The sequence below is a fragment of the Astyanax mexicanus genome, chromosome 15 (assembly GCF_023375975.1).
Source record: "Astyanax mexicanus isolate ESR-SI-001 chromosome 15, AstMex3_surface, whole genome shotgun sequence".
NCBI lineage: Eukaryota > Metazoa > Chordata > Actinopteri > Characiformes > Acestrorhamphidae > Astyanax > Astyanax mexicanus.
In genome coordinates this window covers 38,500,615-38,520,403 of record NC_064422.1, presented here as the reverse complement: position 1 = coordinate 38,520,403, position 19,789 = coordinate 38,500,615, and the positions used below count along the sequence as shown (strand labels likewise).

Sequence of the window (19,789 nt, the reverse complement as noted above, 5' to 3'; positions counted from 1 at the left end):
AAACCTGTATAGGAAGCCAGTACTCCAGAGTACATCTCTTGCTGCTTTTATATAATCCTAAAACTTTGGATAATATTGTGAGAAAATAAAATCAATTTCATTTGTGTTAAGATTTTGTTTTCTGCCCCCTCCAGGCAAAAGAGCTGTGCCACGTCATTGCTGTATTCATGGAAGTGCTGGCCGGCGCACCCGCACCCAGCCGGACAGGAACCCCCCAGTAACCCCACAGTAGCCCAACACCTGTGTAATCCCAGTTCTGTACTTTACCACACTGCCTTATCTAATATTCACTTACTGACAGATCAGTAGTTATTATATTATACTGATATTCGTTATAAGATTAGTGATTAGACATAAATAAAAAAACTATTTATGAAGGTAGCCGTTCAAAATCAACCAGTCTTTCTCTGCTTAGTAATCAGACCTTCCTTTATATAATAATTAAATTATTTTAGAACTGAGATGCTGAGATTGTATTGTATCAGATTTATTTTAATATATATGTGTTTGTTCTTTATTATTTGCATATTGCATATTATTTTAATTACAGAAAATCAATAATTTGTGTACAGTCAAAGAAATCTTTCAGAAATGTTAAAAAATTATTTTAAGTATGTCTCTGAAAACCATCAAGATGTATTTTCAATAAAATGATTTTCCAGCTGCAGACTGAGTGCTGTAGTGTTCAGTGTTTGACTTGGGTTCCTGTTAACTTGTGTAAACCTGTGCAAAATATTTATTATACATTTTTGTGCTTGAATTAATCGCAAAAAGGCTATAAAGCAATGACTGAGTTAACAGACATATTTTTTATATTTTATATCATTTGTGTAATAGATGAAAACGAATTTCTTCTATACTATACCAAATTGTAAGAATTAAAAAATAAACATGTTTTACCCTCAATTTTCTGTTTTCAAATTTAGCCTTAATATGGCAGACAATTAAATTGATAAGCGTTACACTGACTAGGTAAATTCATGAGCTCAATTTTAAAATAGAAAAATCAGTGTAAAATTTCAATATTCAACCCTCCATTTTTCTATTTTAAAATTGAGCTGATAAATGTTACATAGACCTTACCCACCCTGTCAATGTAAAATATCACTTTCATTACAGTAAATCAAAATGTAAATTTTGTAATTTTGGGGATTTTTTGAAGGCCATAGATCTGTAAAGTGCTGTAGATCATGTGGATCCACATGCTAGGCAGAGTCTGTGATCTATAGCTCAGTATTACACTGTTGTGAAGCAGCCCGTACACCAGTGACCCTCAACTGCACCTGAGCCCAGCTAAATACCCGCCGCCCTCATATGGACCAATCACGTGAGAGAACACCCTTCAGAACCCGCCCCTCCAAAGATCCTGCACCAATAGCGTTCCTGTAACAGCTCACCGGCAAAACAAGCCACGCCCTTTACGAATCTTCAAGAAAGCGACGAGTGCTTAGATTCAATCTGATGAACCGACTCTTTGTTTGGATCGTCTGATTCTGAGATTATGACTTTATCATACAATATACAGATAAATTTAGCAATTTGGGCAAATATATCGCACCAAACATGCAAAACTGAACATATATACTCGTAAAATTTGCAAGTAACTATAAAGCTGCTGAGCTGTTGAAATTAAATATATGTATGATAAGATGAATTCAGATTATAATACTTTATGATTTGCTGACTCTGGCTGATATACACGCCTTTTATTTGCATAGTTGCCCTGGCTACAGTAAAATACAATATACAATACAATACAAGTTATATTTTCAATGACTAACCAGGTAACAAACATTAGCACATTAAAACAATTTTGAATGAACTGATTCAGTGTGATATTGTTTAAATTCTATTCTTTTAGAATAAATCATTATTATTATTTTGAGGTGAGGATATTTCTCCTAAAAACATTTATCCAAAAAACATTCAACATTAATCGAAATACATAAAGGTGTTTAAGGTCTGATTTTTCATTATTTGCATTAAAAGATGTAACACAACCAAAAAAAAAAAAAAACCCGATTTAATTAATTATTTATTTTATTTTTTTTGGTTTGCTTTATTTGCTATTAGCGCATTTTTAGAAGATGTTGTTTAGATACAGTTGGGCTGCTTTTTTCACTATTATTATTATTATTATGATTATTATTAATAAAGCTAGTAGTAGTATCTATTTGTTCGTTCTCTTTTTCTTTAACTCCAAAATATATGGGCTATAAATTCAATAAAAAACGGTGCCAAATACAAGTTTTGTACTTTTTCTGCACTTTTTGTTTATTTTTTGGATCCATATACTCTCTATGTTATTTTATTGTGCGTAAAAAAAAATAAACAAATGAAAATTGTGAATCGGTTCAGCTAGTTCACGAAAAAGAACCGTTCAAATGAACCGATTCGCAAGAGATTCGTTCACTACTACTAGCTAACATGGCCGTCAGCAGGGAGTGAATCCAGAGGTTGTGCAGAAGGAAATCTGGCGGTAGTTTAGCGGGGACGCCGCTGCTGACAGATGACGGGAGTGTTCATAAATGATGATCTGAGTCCTTTCCGTAAGTTAACCTGCGCGTTATTTGGATTTGTGGCTTTAACCGGTTGTTATTGGTGGATAATCGTGAGGAGGCAGTGCGGCGTCAGTTCAGCCCTGTAGCTGAGCAGCAGCTAAAAGCTAATAGCTTAGCTTAGCTGGGAACGACAAAACCGCCCAGCGACAAGTGACACGATCACTGTGCGGGTTAGTTAACGTTACCTTTAAGCCAGGGGAGTGTACAGTATAAACACAGCTTTATTTACGAGCTGTTTAACTGTTTAACTGTTTAACAGCCTTTGCTGTGAGTCACCTACAGGGCTGGGAATCTCTAGGCACCTTACGATTCGATTTGGAGGTCTGTGATTCGATTATGAGACGATTATCGATGCAGCTTCATGCATCTTTTTTATTCTATAATTTACAGAATTTATTTTTCCTCATTGCACCACTACTCGTAACTTAAATTAAATGTAAGTAAATTATCTGTATAAATTCTGCTATACAGGATTTCTTTTTCCTGATTGTACGACTACTTGTTACTTAAATTAAAGTAAAGTAAATTGTCTGTAATAAATTCTGCCTTACAGGATTTCTTTTTTCTAATTGCATGACTAGTTACTAGTAGGGGTGGGCAATATTATATCCTGTACAATATATCGTGACCCAGAAATATCGTGATATTAAAAATCCATATCGTGATAATAGAGATGTTCTGTCTTAAAAGTAGTCTATTATTTACTATGCAGCTTTAAGTGTATTTATTGTATAATAGTTTTAGTTTGCAGTTTATATGCATGCACTAAATATTCTGCAATATTTTTTTGCTTTATATTATTTTATGCTATATTATTTATTTTACCACATTATGATTATACTGTTATACTATTATACTATATTCCTGAAATTAATGAATTATTTTAGTTTTCCTATATCGCCAAGTTTATCGTTATCGCAAAAATACCCTGAAATATCGTGATATTATTTTAGAGCCATATCATCCACCCCTAGTTACTAGTTGCTAAAATTAAATCAAATTAAATTATCCATAATAAATTATGCTAAACAGAATTTATTTTCCTCATTGCATGACTACTTGTTACTTAAATTAAATATAAGTAAATTACCCGTAAAAATTCTGCTATAGAGGATTTCTTTTTCCTCATTGCACGATTACTTCTTACTAAAATTAAATTAAAGTAAATTATCCATAATAAATTCTGCTATACAGGATTTCTTTTTTCTAAATGCATGACCAGTTTCTAGTTACTAAAATTTAATTAAAGTAAATTATCCATAATAAAGTCTGCTATACATGATTTCTTTTTCCTCGTTGCATGACTACTTGTTACTTAAATTAAAGTTAATTATCCGTAATAAATTCTGCTACTTAATAAGCTCTTTAACACTATTTACGTTCAACTGAAAAAAAGCATAGTCAAATTGTTATTACTAAAATATAGGATTAGGATTTGGATACTGAAATACTAAAAACTGAAATCAAGGTTTTGATAATTTGATAAGTCTTAAAAAAATTGACAGATTTCCCTTGAAGTTATATTAATAAACTTCAACTTTTACTTACATTGTTTACATGCTGCATTGTTACCCGTTACAATTATAAAAATATTAGGAATCATTCCAAACCCACATTATCACTAAAGCCAGAGCTTTCTGTAATAACTAAACAACACAGTACTGTACTTCTACTTGAGCTGTACTACTTGCAATACTTAAGTACAGAAAATGTTGAATACTTTAGTACTTGTGGTAAGTGTGGAGCTCAAAGAATTCTTCAACTTTTACTCAGGTCACTTTTTTTAAGGAGCACTTAAAGTACTTTTCAAATCTGAGTCTCTGGTATTTTATATATGTCTGCTACCTATAGTCAGAAAGTCAGCTCAGTGTAGTAGTAGTAGACATGCTGTAACTTGCAGTCTTGCTGGCTACAGTCTGTCTGAGCCACCTGGACTGTTGTCAAGTCCTGACAGGTTAATCGTGAGACTCTAAGAGATTAAACTTTCTCTGGCTGATGTTGCACAAGGCTGGTGAATCTGCAGAGACTGTATTTAATCCAAAGGATTAGAAACGGTGATTCTTTCCACAGAGAGTAGGTTATGAATACAGCATTATTAGCTGGACTTCTGTATGAGCAGGAATCGTATAATGATAGGGGCAGGGGAAATTATCAGATATTTTTTCTTATATTTATTTATAGTAAAAACTTATTTAGATAAAAACTGACCATTGTCTGTTTCTTTTGCACTCAGTGACTTTAAGAATAATATTGTGATGTCTACAGCAGACTAAACAAACATGACAAGGGACATTTCTGCTGGCTGTTTTGATTCTGTTCTTCTGTTCTTGTGATTTAATGCTGTTGTCATGTTTAGTTTTGGAATAAGACATTGGAGACCTTTGTACTATGCTGGATTGGGTTGTTTCAGCATTAGGGGTGTGCCATATCGTATCGTACACGATAGTATCGTCAATTTTTATAAATATCGTGAACAATATTATATCCTAAAATATCGTGCCATATCACCCATCCCATTTCCCATTATATATCTACTAGAGATTATATCTGTCCAGTATCATTTATTTTACTATAATCCTGTATATATAGAGATATTTGGTGTGCATTACTTTTAGCATCATGACATTCTGGATCATTGACTTCTGTTACAAGTCTGATAAAATTCTTGTATTTTTTAATACCTTACTTAGGGGTGTGCAGTATTAAATTGTACGTAATAATACAATTTTTATTTTTATTTTCTTGCAGTGTATAGTGTATTTTTTTTTTTTAAGTGTTTTGTCATATCGCCAAGAATATCGTTATCGCGAAAATACCATAAGAAATTGTGATATTATTTTAGGGCCATATCGCCCACCTCTATTCGGCATTGTTGTTTAATCTTCCAAATAGACAGAAGGTGGTTGCTAGATGAGTATAAGTGCAGTGCTTGCTTGTAAAGTACCAGCAATAATTAACATTGCTGCTTTTTTCTCAATTTTTGTCTATTTTTAGATTCCTACATTATTTCCTCATACTGTGTTAAAATTTCATGATGTATGGACCAATAGAATTTCTCCAAAAGTACCTGAAATAAACTGTTTATACAGTTTATTGACTTCCAATGAAAATGTATCTCTCTCTCGTAAGTTTGCTGTTTTGAGATACTTGTTTTTCATAGAACAGTGAGGATATTAAGTGTTTCATGGCCTGTCACGGTAATCCCCCCCCCCCCTCCTTTTTTTAAACAGTATATTGTCCCAGAAATAATTGCAATAAACAGTTATCTTATCATTTTAGAACTATTCATACCACTGATACATTAATATAATACAATATAATTGCATAATAATGCAGGTACACCTGAAATTTGGAGAGCAGTAAACTTTAATAATGAATATTTAGACATTAAAATTGGAATATAAACAACTTTACATTTTATTGGCATAGTCTTTTATGCATGTAATGGGTTCTGTTCACTAAGTAAAAATAATAGGCAATATTGTGTATCACAGTCCTTATTTGACTTAATTTTGCCTCTTTATATTGGAGATTGGCTCTGTATTTAGATTATGAGGTGTAAAGTTTGTCTAATTCACGTAAACTAATCAATTGTCATTCTGTTTTTTTTTTCTTTTCTTTTTTTTTCTTTTACAGATTAATAATATTGTCCTATAAAAGTCAGACCCAGACTGATCATCCATCAGGAACAGAAGTGGAATCAGCCTGTTTGCAGTGACTGAAACCGTGAGCAGCTCTTGCTACATGCTAACTATCGCTCAGAGTCTGGGTGCTGAGGCTCGTCTCACACTGGCAGTACTCGCAGGATTGGCGTCTGGGGGCCGGGGGACGCGCTCGCTATCCTCTGCCACCAGGGCCCGCGTCAGCACGGGAGTCTCCAGTGACAACCAGCGCTGCGCCTCCGCTCAGAGCATGGTGAGGGGCAGGTGCTGCCATGGAACTGCAAGATAAAAAGCAGGTGAGTTGCTTAGTGTTTTCTAGATGCTTAAAGATAATAAGAATTTTTTTGAGGTTTTGAGGTCAAGCTCAAAATATTTTTGCATTAATTGCACAGAGCTTTAATAGGCCATTTTCATATTTCTGTATATCTTCTGGTGCTGGTGGCTTTGGAGGACTGTTTTGCCACACACCCCCAACTGATATCTGTTGGTATGTTTATGTAGTTTTGGCTAATTAGCTGTTAGCAGGCTATATTTTTCAGCATCCCCAGGTACACAGTCAAGCTTCATTTCATGCACTGTAAAAAGTATGTGAGGTAGGGCTGCACAAGACTGGAAGAAAAAGACTTCTGCTTTATATATTGCAATATTAAAAATAGGAAATAGGAAGTAAAATATGTATTGTACAGCAAACATTACCAGCCTCTGGTATATAAATAATCGAAAATGAGGCACATTTAAATTTTCCTTTTTGTATCTATCAGGAAGATGGAATTAATTTATTTGGCACATTACGTAAATTGACATGATATTGCATTTGCGTGATGGTTGTGGCTATTGCACATATATACATTGTGAGAAAGATGCTCAAACAATTAATTGTGCAGCCATAGTTATATAAATGCCAAATAACCCTTTAATGGGAATGTTTGTACCCATCATCCCATGGATTCTTTTTATTTTTTCATGTTCTTGTAAAAAGACCCGATATTTTACCTAGGTTACTTTTCCCAGCCATTTGACTATATGGTGTTCATAGCTGAAGTCCCTTCCCCTATGGTCTCATTTACTCTGGTAGAATGGTCACAGATGGCTGGTTATGATCATTCAAATGAAATATCAAATTATAGAAACCTTAGAAGACACAGAGGGGCATATCAATGACAAAGTTATAAGTTTAGATACAATTATTCATTCATACCATATGACCTTTAATATGCTGTCTGTATACATAGATTACTTAAGTGTCCTGTCCAACACAGCACTTCTGCTTTTACATTGACTTGTTATTTTGTAGTTCTTGTTGGATTTATTAACATTAGTTTGGTAAATAAGATGCAGTATACTTATATACTTACTTACAGATGAATACTGGTGAGGAATAAATACTGTTGAATACTTTGAGGAATGAATACTGTTGAGGAATGAATACTGTTGAGGAATATATTGAGGAATTAATACTGTTAAGGAATACTGTTGAGGAATGAATACTGTTCAGGAATATATTGAGGAATGAATACTTTTGAGGAATACTGTTGAGGAATGAATACTGTTCAGGAATATATTGAGGAATGAATACTTTTGAGGAATACTGTTGAGGAATGAATACTTTTGAGGAATACTGTTGAGGAATGGATACTGTTGAGAAATACCTTGAGGAATACTGTTGACAAATGTCAGCAGTGCTGCTGAAGTTTTTAAACACCTCAGTGAGACTTTCCATTAACTAGAAAACCCCAGCAGCACTGCTGCATTTGATCCACTTGTACCAGCACAACACACACTAACACCTTATACACCACCACCATACCAATGTTGATCAGTACAGTGCTAAGAATGCCTCACCTCCCAATTAATAATAATAATAATAATAATAGATGGTCTGAAAGGAGGATAGTAAAGTATGCAGAGAAACAGGACAATAATCTGCGTGTAGAAGCAAAGAGGTGGTCATAATGTTCTGATATGGCTTCACTGGGTGTGTTGACTGCTGCTGAGGTTCTAAAGGTCTGTCGGACCTTTTGGTTGAAGCGGAGGCTCATATTTCATAACTGGGTCAAGATGTGAAAGTTTGAGTGAGAGGAGGCAGATTCTCCACAGAGCTCTGAGCTAACATTTTCTCCTGTTTATGGTTCTATCTGTTTTGTCTGTGTGCTTAAATAATTAACACTTCACATGGATTCAGAGGGATTGCCTATTTGTGTCTGAAGGTGGAAGTCGTAGAGGTTAAGTAAACTTTGCACTTTGTTGAACAGTATAGTTTCTGTTGCATATAAGCCTGCAGTATAAAAATCAATTGTGGAAATGACCTTTTATTTAGACATTTAAAGTATATTTGTATCAGTAATGTGTTCTTTTCTTCTTCTTTTTTTAATAAAAAAATGTGATGTGATTTGGCCATTGCTGCTGCAGCGTGAGCAGTTCAGGTTGTATAATTGTGTGTGTAGCTCATTGCTGTTGTGACTTTGTCCTTGAGATCCTGATACAGTTGTGTGTGTCTCAGCTCGTTACTGAAGTCCTCTGCAGGTCACTCCTCCATGCTGCTATCGATTTCTGTGCTGTGAGAGTGGATGGAGCAGAGCCCTGGTGCTACTGGCAGCTGTAGGCTCAGTGTCTGGGGCAGGAGGGTCACTGAGGATGCTTTCTATCAATCTCTCTCTTTCCAGCCCCCATCGCTGCCGCTGAAATTGAAAAGTGCTGTGTTTGCTGGAATACATGAATGCCTGCTAAATGGAGGGGTTGGGGCAGGCTTTGCTGGCCTGTCTGAGCTTTACTTTTGCCCTTTCTCCCTCTTGCAGTCCATCTGTGCCAGCCTCTTTTAACACAGTAATTATTCTTGTTTAAAAGCATCGCATCAAGATATGATACCTGAGACTTTACCAAAGATTTTTATTGGTGTATAGAGGTGTGTTTTCCTGGTTCACAAATAGAACCCTAGTCTTCCACAGATAGGATGGTGTTAATTATTTGCTGTTTCTTTACTTTCTGACTGTTGGTTAAATGTGGATTGCACTATTTGCTGGTTTGTGCTCTAGAGAGTGGTATCTGGTTAGTGATGTTCAGTGTCTTTACTTTGTTTCTTCCACACGATGCCTTAGTTTTACACATTCTTCAGTCCAGTCCTTAACTTGATTACTTTCTCTTTGGTCTCTTTACAGCCGCTGCCATAATTCTTCAGTAGTTGAAGAATTGAACCAGCCTTTTCTGTATTTACTTCTCTAATGGCCAGTATGTGTAGTCCTTGTAGTACTGTTAGAACTACATTGTTCTGTCGAGCATTGATTGCAAATGCTACACAGAAGTTTCAGGCATGAGAGGGATGCTATTCTACCCATTCTGAATAATAAAGAAGATCATACCCAGTTTCCCTTTAAAATACAAAATATTTTTTAATTTTTCAATGTTACATCAGGTATTTATCCTTGAAATATGTATGGTAAGTCATGCTTGTTCTTAATCACAATAAGAAAAAAAAAGGCTTGAATGAGCTTTTCCAATTAATTAAACTGATTTTAAGTTTGGTATCACTGTTCAGATTGGCTCTTATGGGTTAAAGGGACCTTCTAATGAAACATGGAATAAAAAAATAAAAATACCCTTTTTGTTAACAGTTTGTTATATTTAATGTTCTCATTAATATGTTAATATTTTTAGACATAAAAATAAATCTGAGCTGTAGATCCAGGCCTTTCGATAGAAATGAACTATTCCTTTTTTTAAATGTAAAAGAGGGGCTTCCACAGTCTGTCTGTGATAAGTAGCATGCAGTGCATTTGGCATGCAGTGCATTTCTCTGGCAAGCAGCACTAGAGCGGAGAGGCTGAATGCGCTGGGGTAAAGCCATGGTGGCCGGACTGACCGGCTGGATGCTGAAACAGCAGCATACATTATCCAGCAGCCCCCACTTTGTCCACCACCCTGTTCTGACCCACCCGCCCACAGACACACTGAACACACACTCTGTGCCTTACTAACAAGCCTCTGTGTGGAACACAAGGACCCGAACATGATCCCGAAAGATGGAACCTGGTTCTGGAAGGCTGGCGTGAGTAGAGTGTGTGTGTATGCTAATGGCCAATGGAATGGTTTTATATGAAGTACTGTAGTTTCTGTAGTTTCCCTTAACTCTGTGGAGTTTTGGCATTCCTGCTTCATGGTTTGGTGTGTAAATCAGTGCCCGTGGATGCTGTTAGACCCTCCCTCAGCGTGCAGTCTCTCTGGGGATTTAGCATAGTCTTCCTCTGTCTCTGGCTGTGGGAAACTGTTGGGTTTATTTATAGCTCTGCTGCTTTCCTCTGCTGCTTGGTGGCTCCAGTGTGCGATTGGCTACCACACAACTGGGAGTCAGATGGAGATAGTGCCGGAGTAGGAGGATAGTGTGGGAATAGGCTCTCCTCTTTTTGGCCTTTTCAGGAATTTCTAAATAGTGGAGTTACCAGTGGAGGACAGTGACCTGCTGGTCTAACCCTTCCAGTAAATGATCCAAACATGTATGTAGCCATGTGCCAAAGTTTGAAATGTCTTTAACTGTGTTTCAAAGTCTAGACTGCAGTCGAGATGAGCTTTTTTTTTTTCTTCTGACTAATTTATTGGGTAGGGCTATATATTGGCAACATAATACATATCACAAATAGGGGTTGCGATTTAATACCTCAATACACCTCTAAAAAAAAAAAAGAGACCACTTCAGTTTCTGAATCAGTTTCTCTGATTTTGTTATTTATAGGTTTATGTTTGAGTGAAATGAACATTGGTGTTTTATTCTATAAACTACGGACAACATTTCTCCCAAATTCCAAATAAAATATTGTAATTTTGAGCATTTATTTGCAGAAAATGAGAAATGGCTGAAGTAACTCAGAAGATCCAGAGCTTTCAGATCTCAAATAATGCAAAGAAAACAAGTTCATATTCATAAAGAAATCATCCATCTTCCTCTTGATTATATACCAGAGGTTTTCAATTTAGTAAAATCAAAGAAGTTATTTTTCCAGAGCTGTATATTGTGATACTGTAAGCAAGGTGATATATTGCAATTGTTTTAAAACAAATTTGTAGAAAACAATAAATGGTCACAATATTAAACATCCTATTATATTGTTATATTATATACATGTTAATAAAAAAATCAATCCTGTGTTTTTTAAAAACTGTATTGCACAGAAATGTGATATATCACTGTGGACCTCTACCTCACTCGACCTCACATTCTGCCTTGCTCTACTTCAGTCTTCCCAGCTCTACCATTTCTACCAAACTCTGCCTCGCTCTGCCTCCAGCCTTGGTCACTAATTAGACTGTTCTATGTATTTGTGACCAAGAGGTTACTGAGAAGAAGTCTACATTGTCTGATAGTGTGACTGTTCTCACTCTTCGTTTAGGAGGAAGGAGCAACTCCTCTGGGTCTCTCCACCTCCCAGGCTCTGGGAACCCTCCGGGACCAGCTCTCCAGCCTGCTGGAGCAGCACCAGAAGCTCGGCCAGCGCAGATCCACCATACAGGTCGGTCTTTGCCATCCTGGGATGCTTCTCATCTTTAACTATGATGCTAGTGTTAACTGTGTAGAGATGTTAATGCCGCTGAATTTTTAATGGGGAATTGTTTTTAGGAACTATGGACCAACAGTTTCCTTCACCACGGGGACCGTCACTCATGCTTCCACTGGCCCGGAGCCGCCCTCACGCTGCTCGTAGTGGTTGGCTTGCTGTGTTGTCATGGCAGCCAGCCAGAAGGAAGGTGAGTTGAGGCTGAGATTGTGGCTGTGTCTTAATTCACATAGTGAATTAACCTACTGTCTTTTAAACAGAAGGGAGTTACCTGAGTGTAAGTGAAGTGTGTTTACAGAAACACAACACTCAGCTTTCTTGGAAGAGTCCTAACGTCACACCTACACAAATTACAGGCTCTTTGTTTTTGTTGTTGGTTGATTTGTCTTGCTGTGCAATTTGAAATACCTGTTTATCCTTCATTCGCAGGTGTTTTATATCAGATGTTTTGTTAGGAATAGTCCATCTTCTCAACTCCACTAACTATATATGAGCACTTTGTAGTTCTATAATTGCAGACTGTAGTTCTGTATCTGTTTTACTGCATACTTTATTATTGTCCTCCTTTCACCCTGTTCTTCAATGATAAGGACCCACAGGAGAGAAAACCACCACAGAGCAGCAGCTATTTGGGTGGTGGTGGTGTATAAGGTATTGGTGTGTGTTGTGCTGGTATGAGTGAATCAGATGCAGCTGTGCTGCTGGAGTTATTAAACATTGTTTACTCACTCAGAGTAAATCAGAAACAGAAGCTTTGAATCTGTTGCTGCACAGTTTGTGTTGGTCATTCTCTAGTCCTTTATCAGTGACCATGGGTGTTTAAAAACTCCAGCAGCACTGCTGTATCTGATCGAATCATACAAGAGCAACACATACTTACACATCACCACCATGCCAGAATTACTGCAGTAATGAGAATAATGACTCACCAGCCAAAAATCAGCTGCTCTGTGATGGTGTATTCTGTGGGTCCTGACCATTAAAGAACAAAGTGAAAGGAAGATAATAAAGTATGTAGTGAAAAAGATAGAGGAAAAAAAAACTTTTAGTTTTTGAACGTAACACCCAACTTCTGTTTACACCAGAAAAAAACAGTGACTATATAGCTAGCAATGGGTGAAATGTATAGTAGCTAAATGGTCAGGTTGATCTGGTTTGAAATGTTGCGTGTATTAGTAACAAACAATATTAAACTGACAAACTGCAGTATCAAGAAACATATATTTGCTTTTGCTTGATTTATTTTACACAACTCTCTTGTTCTCATTTGTTCAGTCAAGGCATAGAGCTGGTGAATGCAGGTGCACTCTTCCTGCTGCTGCTGCTCAACCTCCTCCTGATTGGGCGCCAGCAGAAACTGAAGAGGAGTGAAATGGTGCGGCGACTGAAGTCCATAATTACAGAGCTGAACGGTAAGGGAGAGTCATTTAGATTTGGCACTTCCACTATAAGATAAGTTTGTTGAATTTGAGGACAGCAGCGCGTTTCTGTGATTCTGAGCTATTATGATAAACTGGTCTGTTTTTTTTTTTTTTTTTCATTTTGTTCTACTTCACTGTAGTAACATTTCTCTTTAGTGTTAGTCCAGGCATGTTCAATATGTAGATATGAAACTATCAGATATCGGCTCCAACCTGGAATTCCCATATCCATGCATTCTTGCCTCAGTGACCATAATAGTTAAATTGTGTAAACTACTACTTTCCAGTCTGAAAATTAAGAAATTTAGTCAACAATTATTTTATAATCTACGTTATCCATTATGTCAACTAATCGTTGCAGCCCTGCTGATCAAGAATCGATTCTTTTGACCTTAAATCTTTCTTTATCCTCATCAGCACATTTGGAAGGCTGTAGAGGCCAGCCAATCAGATGGGCTCCCTCTCGATACCCTGACCTGTACATGCCTTCCTCTCCATCCTGGTCTCTGCACTGGACTTACCGTGACGAGCAGCTGGTTAATCTACCCGTCAGCCTGCTGGTGGAGGGGGATATCATCGCTCTGAGGCCGGGCCAGGAGGCGTTTGTGTCTCTCAGGGGCATTAAAGTTAGTTTATGCCTATTATACTGTTCTTTCAGAGTTTCACTCTACAGGCAAAATGATCTTTAGGATTTCCTGTGGTTCAGGACTCTCACTGTGTGTTGAACACTCTTAACATCCCTGTGTCCAGGATGATGAACATATTGTGCTGGAGCCCGGAGACCTGTTTCCACCCTTCTCACCTCCCCCTTCCCCTCGAGGAAATGACAGGAGGGGACCTCACAGCCCCCAGCAGTTCCGCCTGTTCAGGGTGGTCCGTACCCCTATACTTGAGAATGTCAGGTAGTGTATAACAATATGTAGCAATGCTTTTTTTTTTCTCTCTCTCTCTTTTCTCTTTTCTCCACGTAGCTGTAGTAAGCCATTCATTTTAATTTTAAGCTTGTATGCTACTTTACTATCTCTCTCAGTGTCTGGGATTAAAATAGTATTAAGATGAGAATAATATAGTTTATCATCAACAAAACAGTTATTTATTGTGACAGACCTAAGCTGTAGTGTTGTGCAGTTTATACCGGCACTTTTTTTTTTTTTTTTTTTGTATGAAACCAGTTTTGTACAGTGGCTCATTGCGATATGATAACATGATGCAACCTTTTTTGTCCAATAGGAACAGTCTTGACCTCGCCCTATCTCGACCAATCACAGCACTCGATAATGAACGGTTCACGGTGCAGTCAATCATTGCTAAATTCGCTTGCCCAGCAGTGCTGGTACGTCAGAGCAACGCACATGCAGCTTGTTAATTGTTTATAAATGTCCGTGCATTAAAAAATGTCATTATGGATTACATTTTTTTCTAGGTGGCCTTTTTAACTGTGAATACAATTCGCTACTTTTTTCTCGTTCCCAACCTCACTCCACCCCTGTTCAACTTCTTCCAGTTGCAGGTAAGATCTTTTCAGGGTGTCTTTTTTTTTTTTTTTTTTTTTTTTGGGCTGACACTTAAGATAAAGCATTCAGAGGAGCATAACTGTTAACAGAAAGCTTAATTATACCTCTATTTTTAATAGTCTCTCTCTCAGGCTCGTTACATTTCCGTTAGATAACAGATTTAGATGTGCATATTGAAAAGCAAAGAATGCTTTGCAAAGAGCACATTTTGTGCTTGTACCATACATATGATATAAAGAAACAAAACCCTACTAAACATAACATATATTAAAGAATTCAGTTTAAGAATTGAATTAGTCATTTTGTTCTAGTATTCTGTTACCTTCCTGTGAATTAAAAATACAATTGGTTGAAACCAAGACTTAAAAATATACAAATAAATGAATGTACTAAATTGTTAGCTTAGAAAATGACATGAAACAGAAGCATTGTGGTAGCAGAATTTAACCTCTTGAGACCCTGCGTCCTCATTTGGGGACATTACATTTCTGCTTCTCTGCACCGTGATACTTGTTTTAAAACATTAACCCTATGGCCTCAAATGGAGACACTGCCTGTACCATCTAGTGGTAAAATGACATTACACTTAATTGATTAAAAATGAGAGGGGAAGAATCCAAGTCAAAAGTTTCTACTGTCAGTTCAGACAGAAACATGGACCAGGTGAACATTCTCATCCAATTTTAATGTTTGACACTAGTTTAGAAACTTCTCTAGCTTTATATGGCATGCATTTCTGCTACACATTTCTGCTACTGTCCCCATATGAGGACATTGTTTTCGCAAAGACAGCTGTAAAATGACAAAATTTAGTGTTTTATACTTGTTAGGTCCTACTAATCCCAAATCGCTAAGAGAAATTAAAATGGTTTATTATATTATTTAATTGTTAAGGTTTATTATAATGTAATTTTTTTTTATGGCAGAAAAATGATTTACTTGTTTTTTTTGACAGTTTTAGGTTGCAACAGGTTATTCTTGATGAGAACACAAAGAATTAGTATTAGTCCTGTGGAAGAGAGGTTGGAGTATTTAAATACTACTAAATATAAAACAGATGTTCGACGCAAAAACAAAGATAAATGTAAAGATTGTATTATCTTGTGCTTAAATGCTTCTGTGCTTGCGTCACAAAATGATAACACATGTTGATTAAATTATTTTGAATGTTATTGGCTGATCGGGAGTAATAATTGTCCAGTTTGAACTTTGTTGTGGTAGTTTGCCTGAGATGTAGGTCTTGTCCTGACAGTTGTTGTGTTTCTCGTCCTTCCTCGTTTCGTCCAGCTGATGGGTGTGCTGCCCATCCTACCTCTACTGTTCCCAGTCATGTGGGTCCTGGTCATCGCTTATGGAGAGGCACGTGTGTTGGCCGAATCCTGCCGTAACTCTCCAACAGGCTTGGTGAGCTTTTTTAATACAGTAATTCTCCTGCGTCGTTTGATTGATTGATTGATTGATATAAACAACTTCAAAAAAATATCTTCTATATACATTTAGCAAAAACACGTAATAAAACATTTATTACAAAGCCCACATTGCTCATGTTCTCAGTATGTTTTCAGTATTTTCATACTCCTGCTAATCAATAATAACTTAACACGTTTGCATTTCATGTTGCTTCTTTCTGTGCTGAGTGTGAGCGTCTATGTTGAGCTTTAAGGAAGCGCTAGGCAGGCGAAGTTAGGGGTGCTGAAAAAAATAGATTCTTTAAAGAATCGTGTACTGTGTACTGCATTGTGTGTCCACATGGCCACCGTATAAGAAAGCCATCTAGGCCACCGTACCACAAGCTAGTTAGTTAGCCATATCCATTAATCTGAAAGGAGTCTGCTAGCATGGAGCAAGAGAAGAAGCAGCAGCGTGAATCTGAGGTACTTCAAAAATATGACCGTCACCCTGAGCTAAGAGAAGCTGAAAATCGTCCAAAAGCAGCAACAGACCAGCGAACTCTGGAGCAATGCAAAAAAACTTCCCGCTGTGATGATTTCCCACTCCATCGCTGCTATATTGCAAAGCATTAACCACCATACAGCTCAGTCGAAGGCAGGAGTTTAAGTTAATATGGTTATTGGTTAATACGCTGGATCCAAGTATGTTTTACCTACACATTTTTTTAAGAGATAAAGCATTGCTACATCTCTGCAGTGAAACAAAGGATAAAGTGGAAGAATTAATTCTCTGATTAATGCCGATAAACTAGCGTTTACTAGTGACTCCTGGACCCAGTCGTATGTTTAATATTTAAGGTTCTGTTTGTTTAATATTTAAGGTTAAGTTGATGTAGCCACGATGCAGTATGGTTAAAAAGACTGTGACGTCTGTGTTTTTTTTTTTTTTTTGCAAAAAGATTTTATACAGTAAGGAAACTAAAATTATTGTTTTAAATAAATGTTCTATTTGTTTAAATTGTCTTTTCATCTTCTCAATCACATAATTGAAATAAAATGTATAGATCATTTGAATCGAAAAATTTTTACAGAATAGAAAATCGTTTCTGAATCTAATCGTGACCCCGGTATCGAATCAAATCGCCAGACACTGAGAGATTCGCTCCCCTAGGTGTAGTGTAGTGTGTTCCTAGGAAGCAGATAAGGGGTTTTAATCCACCTCTTCTCTCATCCCAGCTGGCTAAGTTCTCTGAGGACACACTAAGCAGCTACACGGAAGTGGTGTCCTCCAAGGTACATCATCTGTATTCATCTTTTTCCCTCTGTCCCCTCGTTTTTCACTAGCTGTACATGACCCCTCTCTCCTACTCTGGATTGCAACACCACCATTTATTCATTATGCATATTTCTTTTACTTAGACATCGCTTTGCTGAGATGAACTGCTGCTTGGTTTTACACACTGGCACTTTTGATCTCTTATCTCTTTATTTTTTAAGCTGTGTAGTTTGCTCTTTATTTTATCTTGCTTGATTTATGCAGCAGAATTAAGGTTTAGAATTCCTATCAGGTTTTTTGGCATTAACGCTTATTTAATTTTTAGTTATGGCTTCCTATTTTTTGTATTGGCTTCTCTTGTTTTGCACCAGCCATGCACTACCCCAGCTTCCAGCCTGTACCTGCCTGCTTTCCTTGTTTGTTTACAGCCTGCATGATAGTGCACTGCTCTTGCTATTAGCCTGTGCTTCCTGGAATGAACAGTTATAACAGTATTTCACCTAATGAAAGTGCTACATGTTCATGTTAAGCTAAGCTCTGTCCAAAAAAGAAAGCAAACTTGCCATATTTTTCAGATTATAAGGCGTACTATCAATGAACATCTATTTTCATACATAAAGCGCACCGGATTATTAAGCACAGCACTAGTAAGGATGCCTAAAGTTAACAGCTAGGGAAGCGCCTAAGTAAACAAAACTGTAATTCGTAAAAAACAAAAAAAAAATTCTCTCCTGAAAACTGTTTATTTGGGTGAATAAAAACCTTCCATTTATTTACAGTAATCTTGGATTTCCAATACTTTGTCTAAGGGTGAGTTTTTAGTGAAGTTTGTCCAGCACTAAGGCTGGGTGTAGCAGCATTAGCGTTTGCAGCTAACCTCAGCGCTAGTGGAAAGTAAATGCTGCCCGATAACGCTAGACTGAGGAACCCTAAGTGTTTCATTAACCCAGGGGGCTATCAGTTAGCGGTTCGTCCCATGTAACTTGTTTTAACACGGTAAACACACAGACTAAAGTCTGATATACTCTTCTCTTCTGAACAGCGAAAGAGTTAGCGCTGTGGTTAGCGGCTAATGCTAATGTTATGCTGCTGCACCCAGCCTTAGTGCTGGAGAAACTTCACTGTAAACTCGCCTTGTAACGCTGTACTTCAGCAGAGTGGCTTTACTGCTCCTTAATACCTAACTAGTAGAATTCATACATAAGGTGCACTGGATTATAAGGTGCACTGTTGATTTTTTGGAAATGTAAGAATTTTAGGTGCGCCTTATATTGCAAAAAATACAGTACTTTGATTTAAGATGCCCTAATATCAGCCCAAATGCTTGATGATATGGCTGAGGTTATTAATATCATTTAAAATACTAATATCAGCCTAATATCGCAAGTCTCTTTTGTTTCACTAAAACTTCTCAAAAAAATATCACCAGTATCAACTTTTTCGGCATGTTTTTCAGTATTGGTTTTGTGTTGAACTGGAGGTAATTGTCTTAAAGGAGAAATCCAATATGAAATAGATTTTAGTGTAGTAAAACATAACAAGGGTACAAACTTTCGTCCAGTAACCCACCTCCATTCTCCCCCAGCATTGTAAAATCTGCATCAGTAAGCCTTGCGTTTTCATTGAACCGATCACCTTTTCAATGGTGGTACTGTTTTTGGAGCACTTTTGGTAGGCATTGATCTCATTCAAATATCTTAAATATGAAACCTTATAATAAAGCCCTTTATTAGGGTCACTATATATTTACATTGGGTATGCATGAATTTCACAAGTTGGTGGAGATTCTGACCCATGTTGACATTATGGCTTTACACAGAATTAGAAATTGCATATAACTTAACCATCTGCCCTGAGACATCACCTCCTGAACAGCAGAGATTCGGGTTCTACCCTGTAGGTTTTACAGAGCATCCAGAAAACTTATGGAAGAGAAGACACAGCTCTGCTTGACTGTGCATGTGTGGTGTGTCCATCTGTCTATAGGAGATGCTGCGCTGTGTGTGGAGGCACCTGGTTAGTGTCCTGAAGGGCGAGTCTCAAACGCTGTGCCACACCTCCAGTCTATTGCAAAACCTGGGCTCAGTGACTGTGAGTGCCACACACACACACACACACACACACACACATATATTCCAGTAGAAATGCAGTACATGTCAAAAGTTTGGACACACTTTCTCTTTTTCAATGCATTTTCTTTATTTTCATGACTATTTACATTGTAGATTCTCACTGAAGGCATCAAAACTATGAATGAACCCATGTGAAGTTTTATGTACTTAACAAAATAAGGTGAAAGAACTTAAAAAAAAGGAATATTCTAGTTTCTTCAAAATAGCCACCCTTTGCTCTGATTACTGCTTTGCACACTCTTGGCATTATTCTCTCAGTGAGCTTCAAGAGGTGGTCACCTGAAATGGT

The 19,789-nt window shown here is 37.0% G+C and overlaps 2 protein-coding genes across 3 annotated transcripts in view; both read left to right on the top strand.

Annotated features, from left to right (window-relative positions):
- myo15b (myosin XVB) overlaps nucleotides 1-667 on the top strand; it is a 65,005-nt gene extending 64,338 nt beyond the window's left edge. The window contains exon 66 of the mRNA XM_022670899.2: nucleotides 135-667. Coding sequence (XP_022526620.2) covers nucleotides 135-221 — 87 coding nt within the window. The 3' untranslated portion in view covers nucleotides 222-667. The remainder of the gene's footprint in view (nucleotides 1-134) is intronic.
- A 1,757-nt stretch (nucleotides 668-2,424) lies between these two features.
- The window catches only part of tmem94 (transmembrane protein 94), a 38,597-nt gene continuing 21,232 nt past the window's right edge, over nucleotides 2,425-19,789 (top strand). The window contains exons 1-12 of one of the 2 annotated variants that reach the window (XM_022670351.2): nucleotides 2,425-2,549; nucleotides 6,198-6,519; nucleotides 11,602-11,721; nucleotides 11,829-11,956; nucleotides 13,042-13,178; nucleotides 13,605-13,813; nucleotides 13,938-14,089; nucleotides 14,418-14,520; nucleotides 14,611-14,697; nucleotides 15,989-16,105; nucleotides 17,329-17,385; nucleotides 19,355-19,459. In XM_022670351.2, coding sequence (XP_022526072.2) covers nucleotides 6,496-6,519; nucleotides 11,602-11,721; nucleotides 11,829-11,956; nucleotides 13,042-13,178; nucleotides 13,605-13,813; nucleotides 13,938-14,089; nucleotides 14,418-14,520; nucleotides 14,611-14,697; nucleotides 15,989-16,105; nucleotides 17,329-17,385; nucleotides 19,355-19,459 — 1,239 coding nt within the window. In that variant the 5' untranslated portion in view covers nucleotides 2,425-2,549; nucleotides 6,198-6,495. The remainder of the gene's footprint in view (nucleotides 2,550-6,197; nucleotides 6,520-11,601; nucleotides 11,722-11,828; nucleotides 11,957-13,041; nucleotides 13,179-13,604; nucleotides 13,814-13,937; nucleotides 14,090-14,417; nucleotides 14,521-14,610; nucleotides 14,698-15,988; nucleotides 16,106-17,328; nucleotides 17,386-19,354; nucleotides 19,460-19,789) is intronic. The other variant, XM_022670352.2, reaches the window with a different exon arrangement.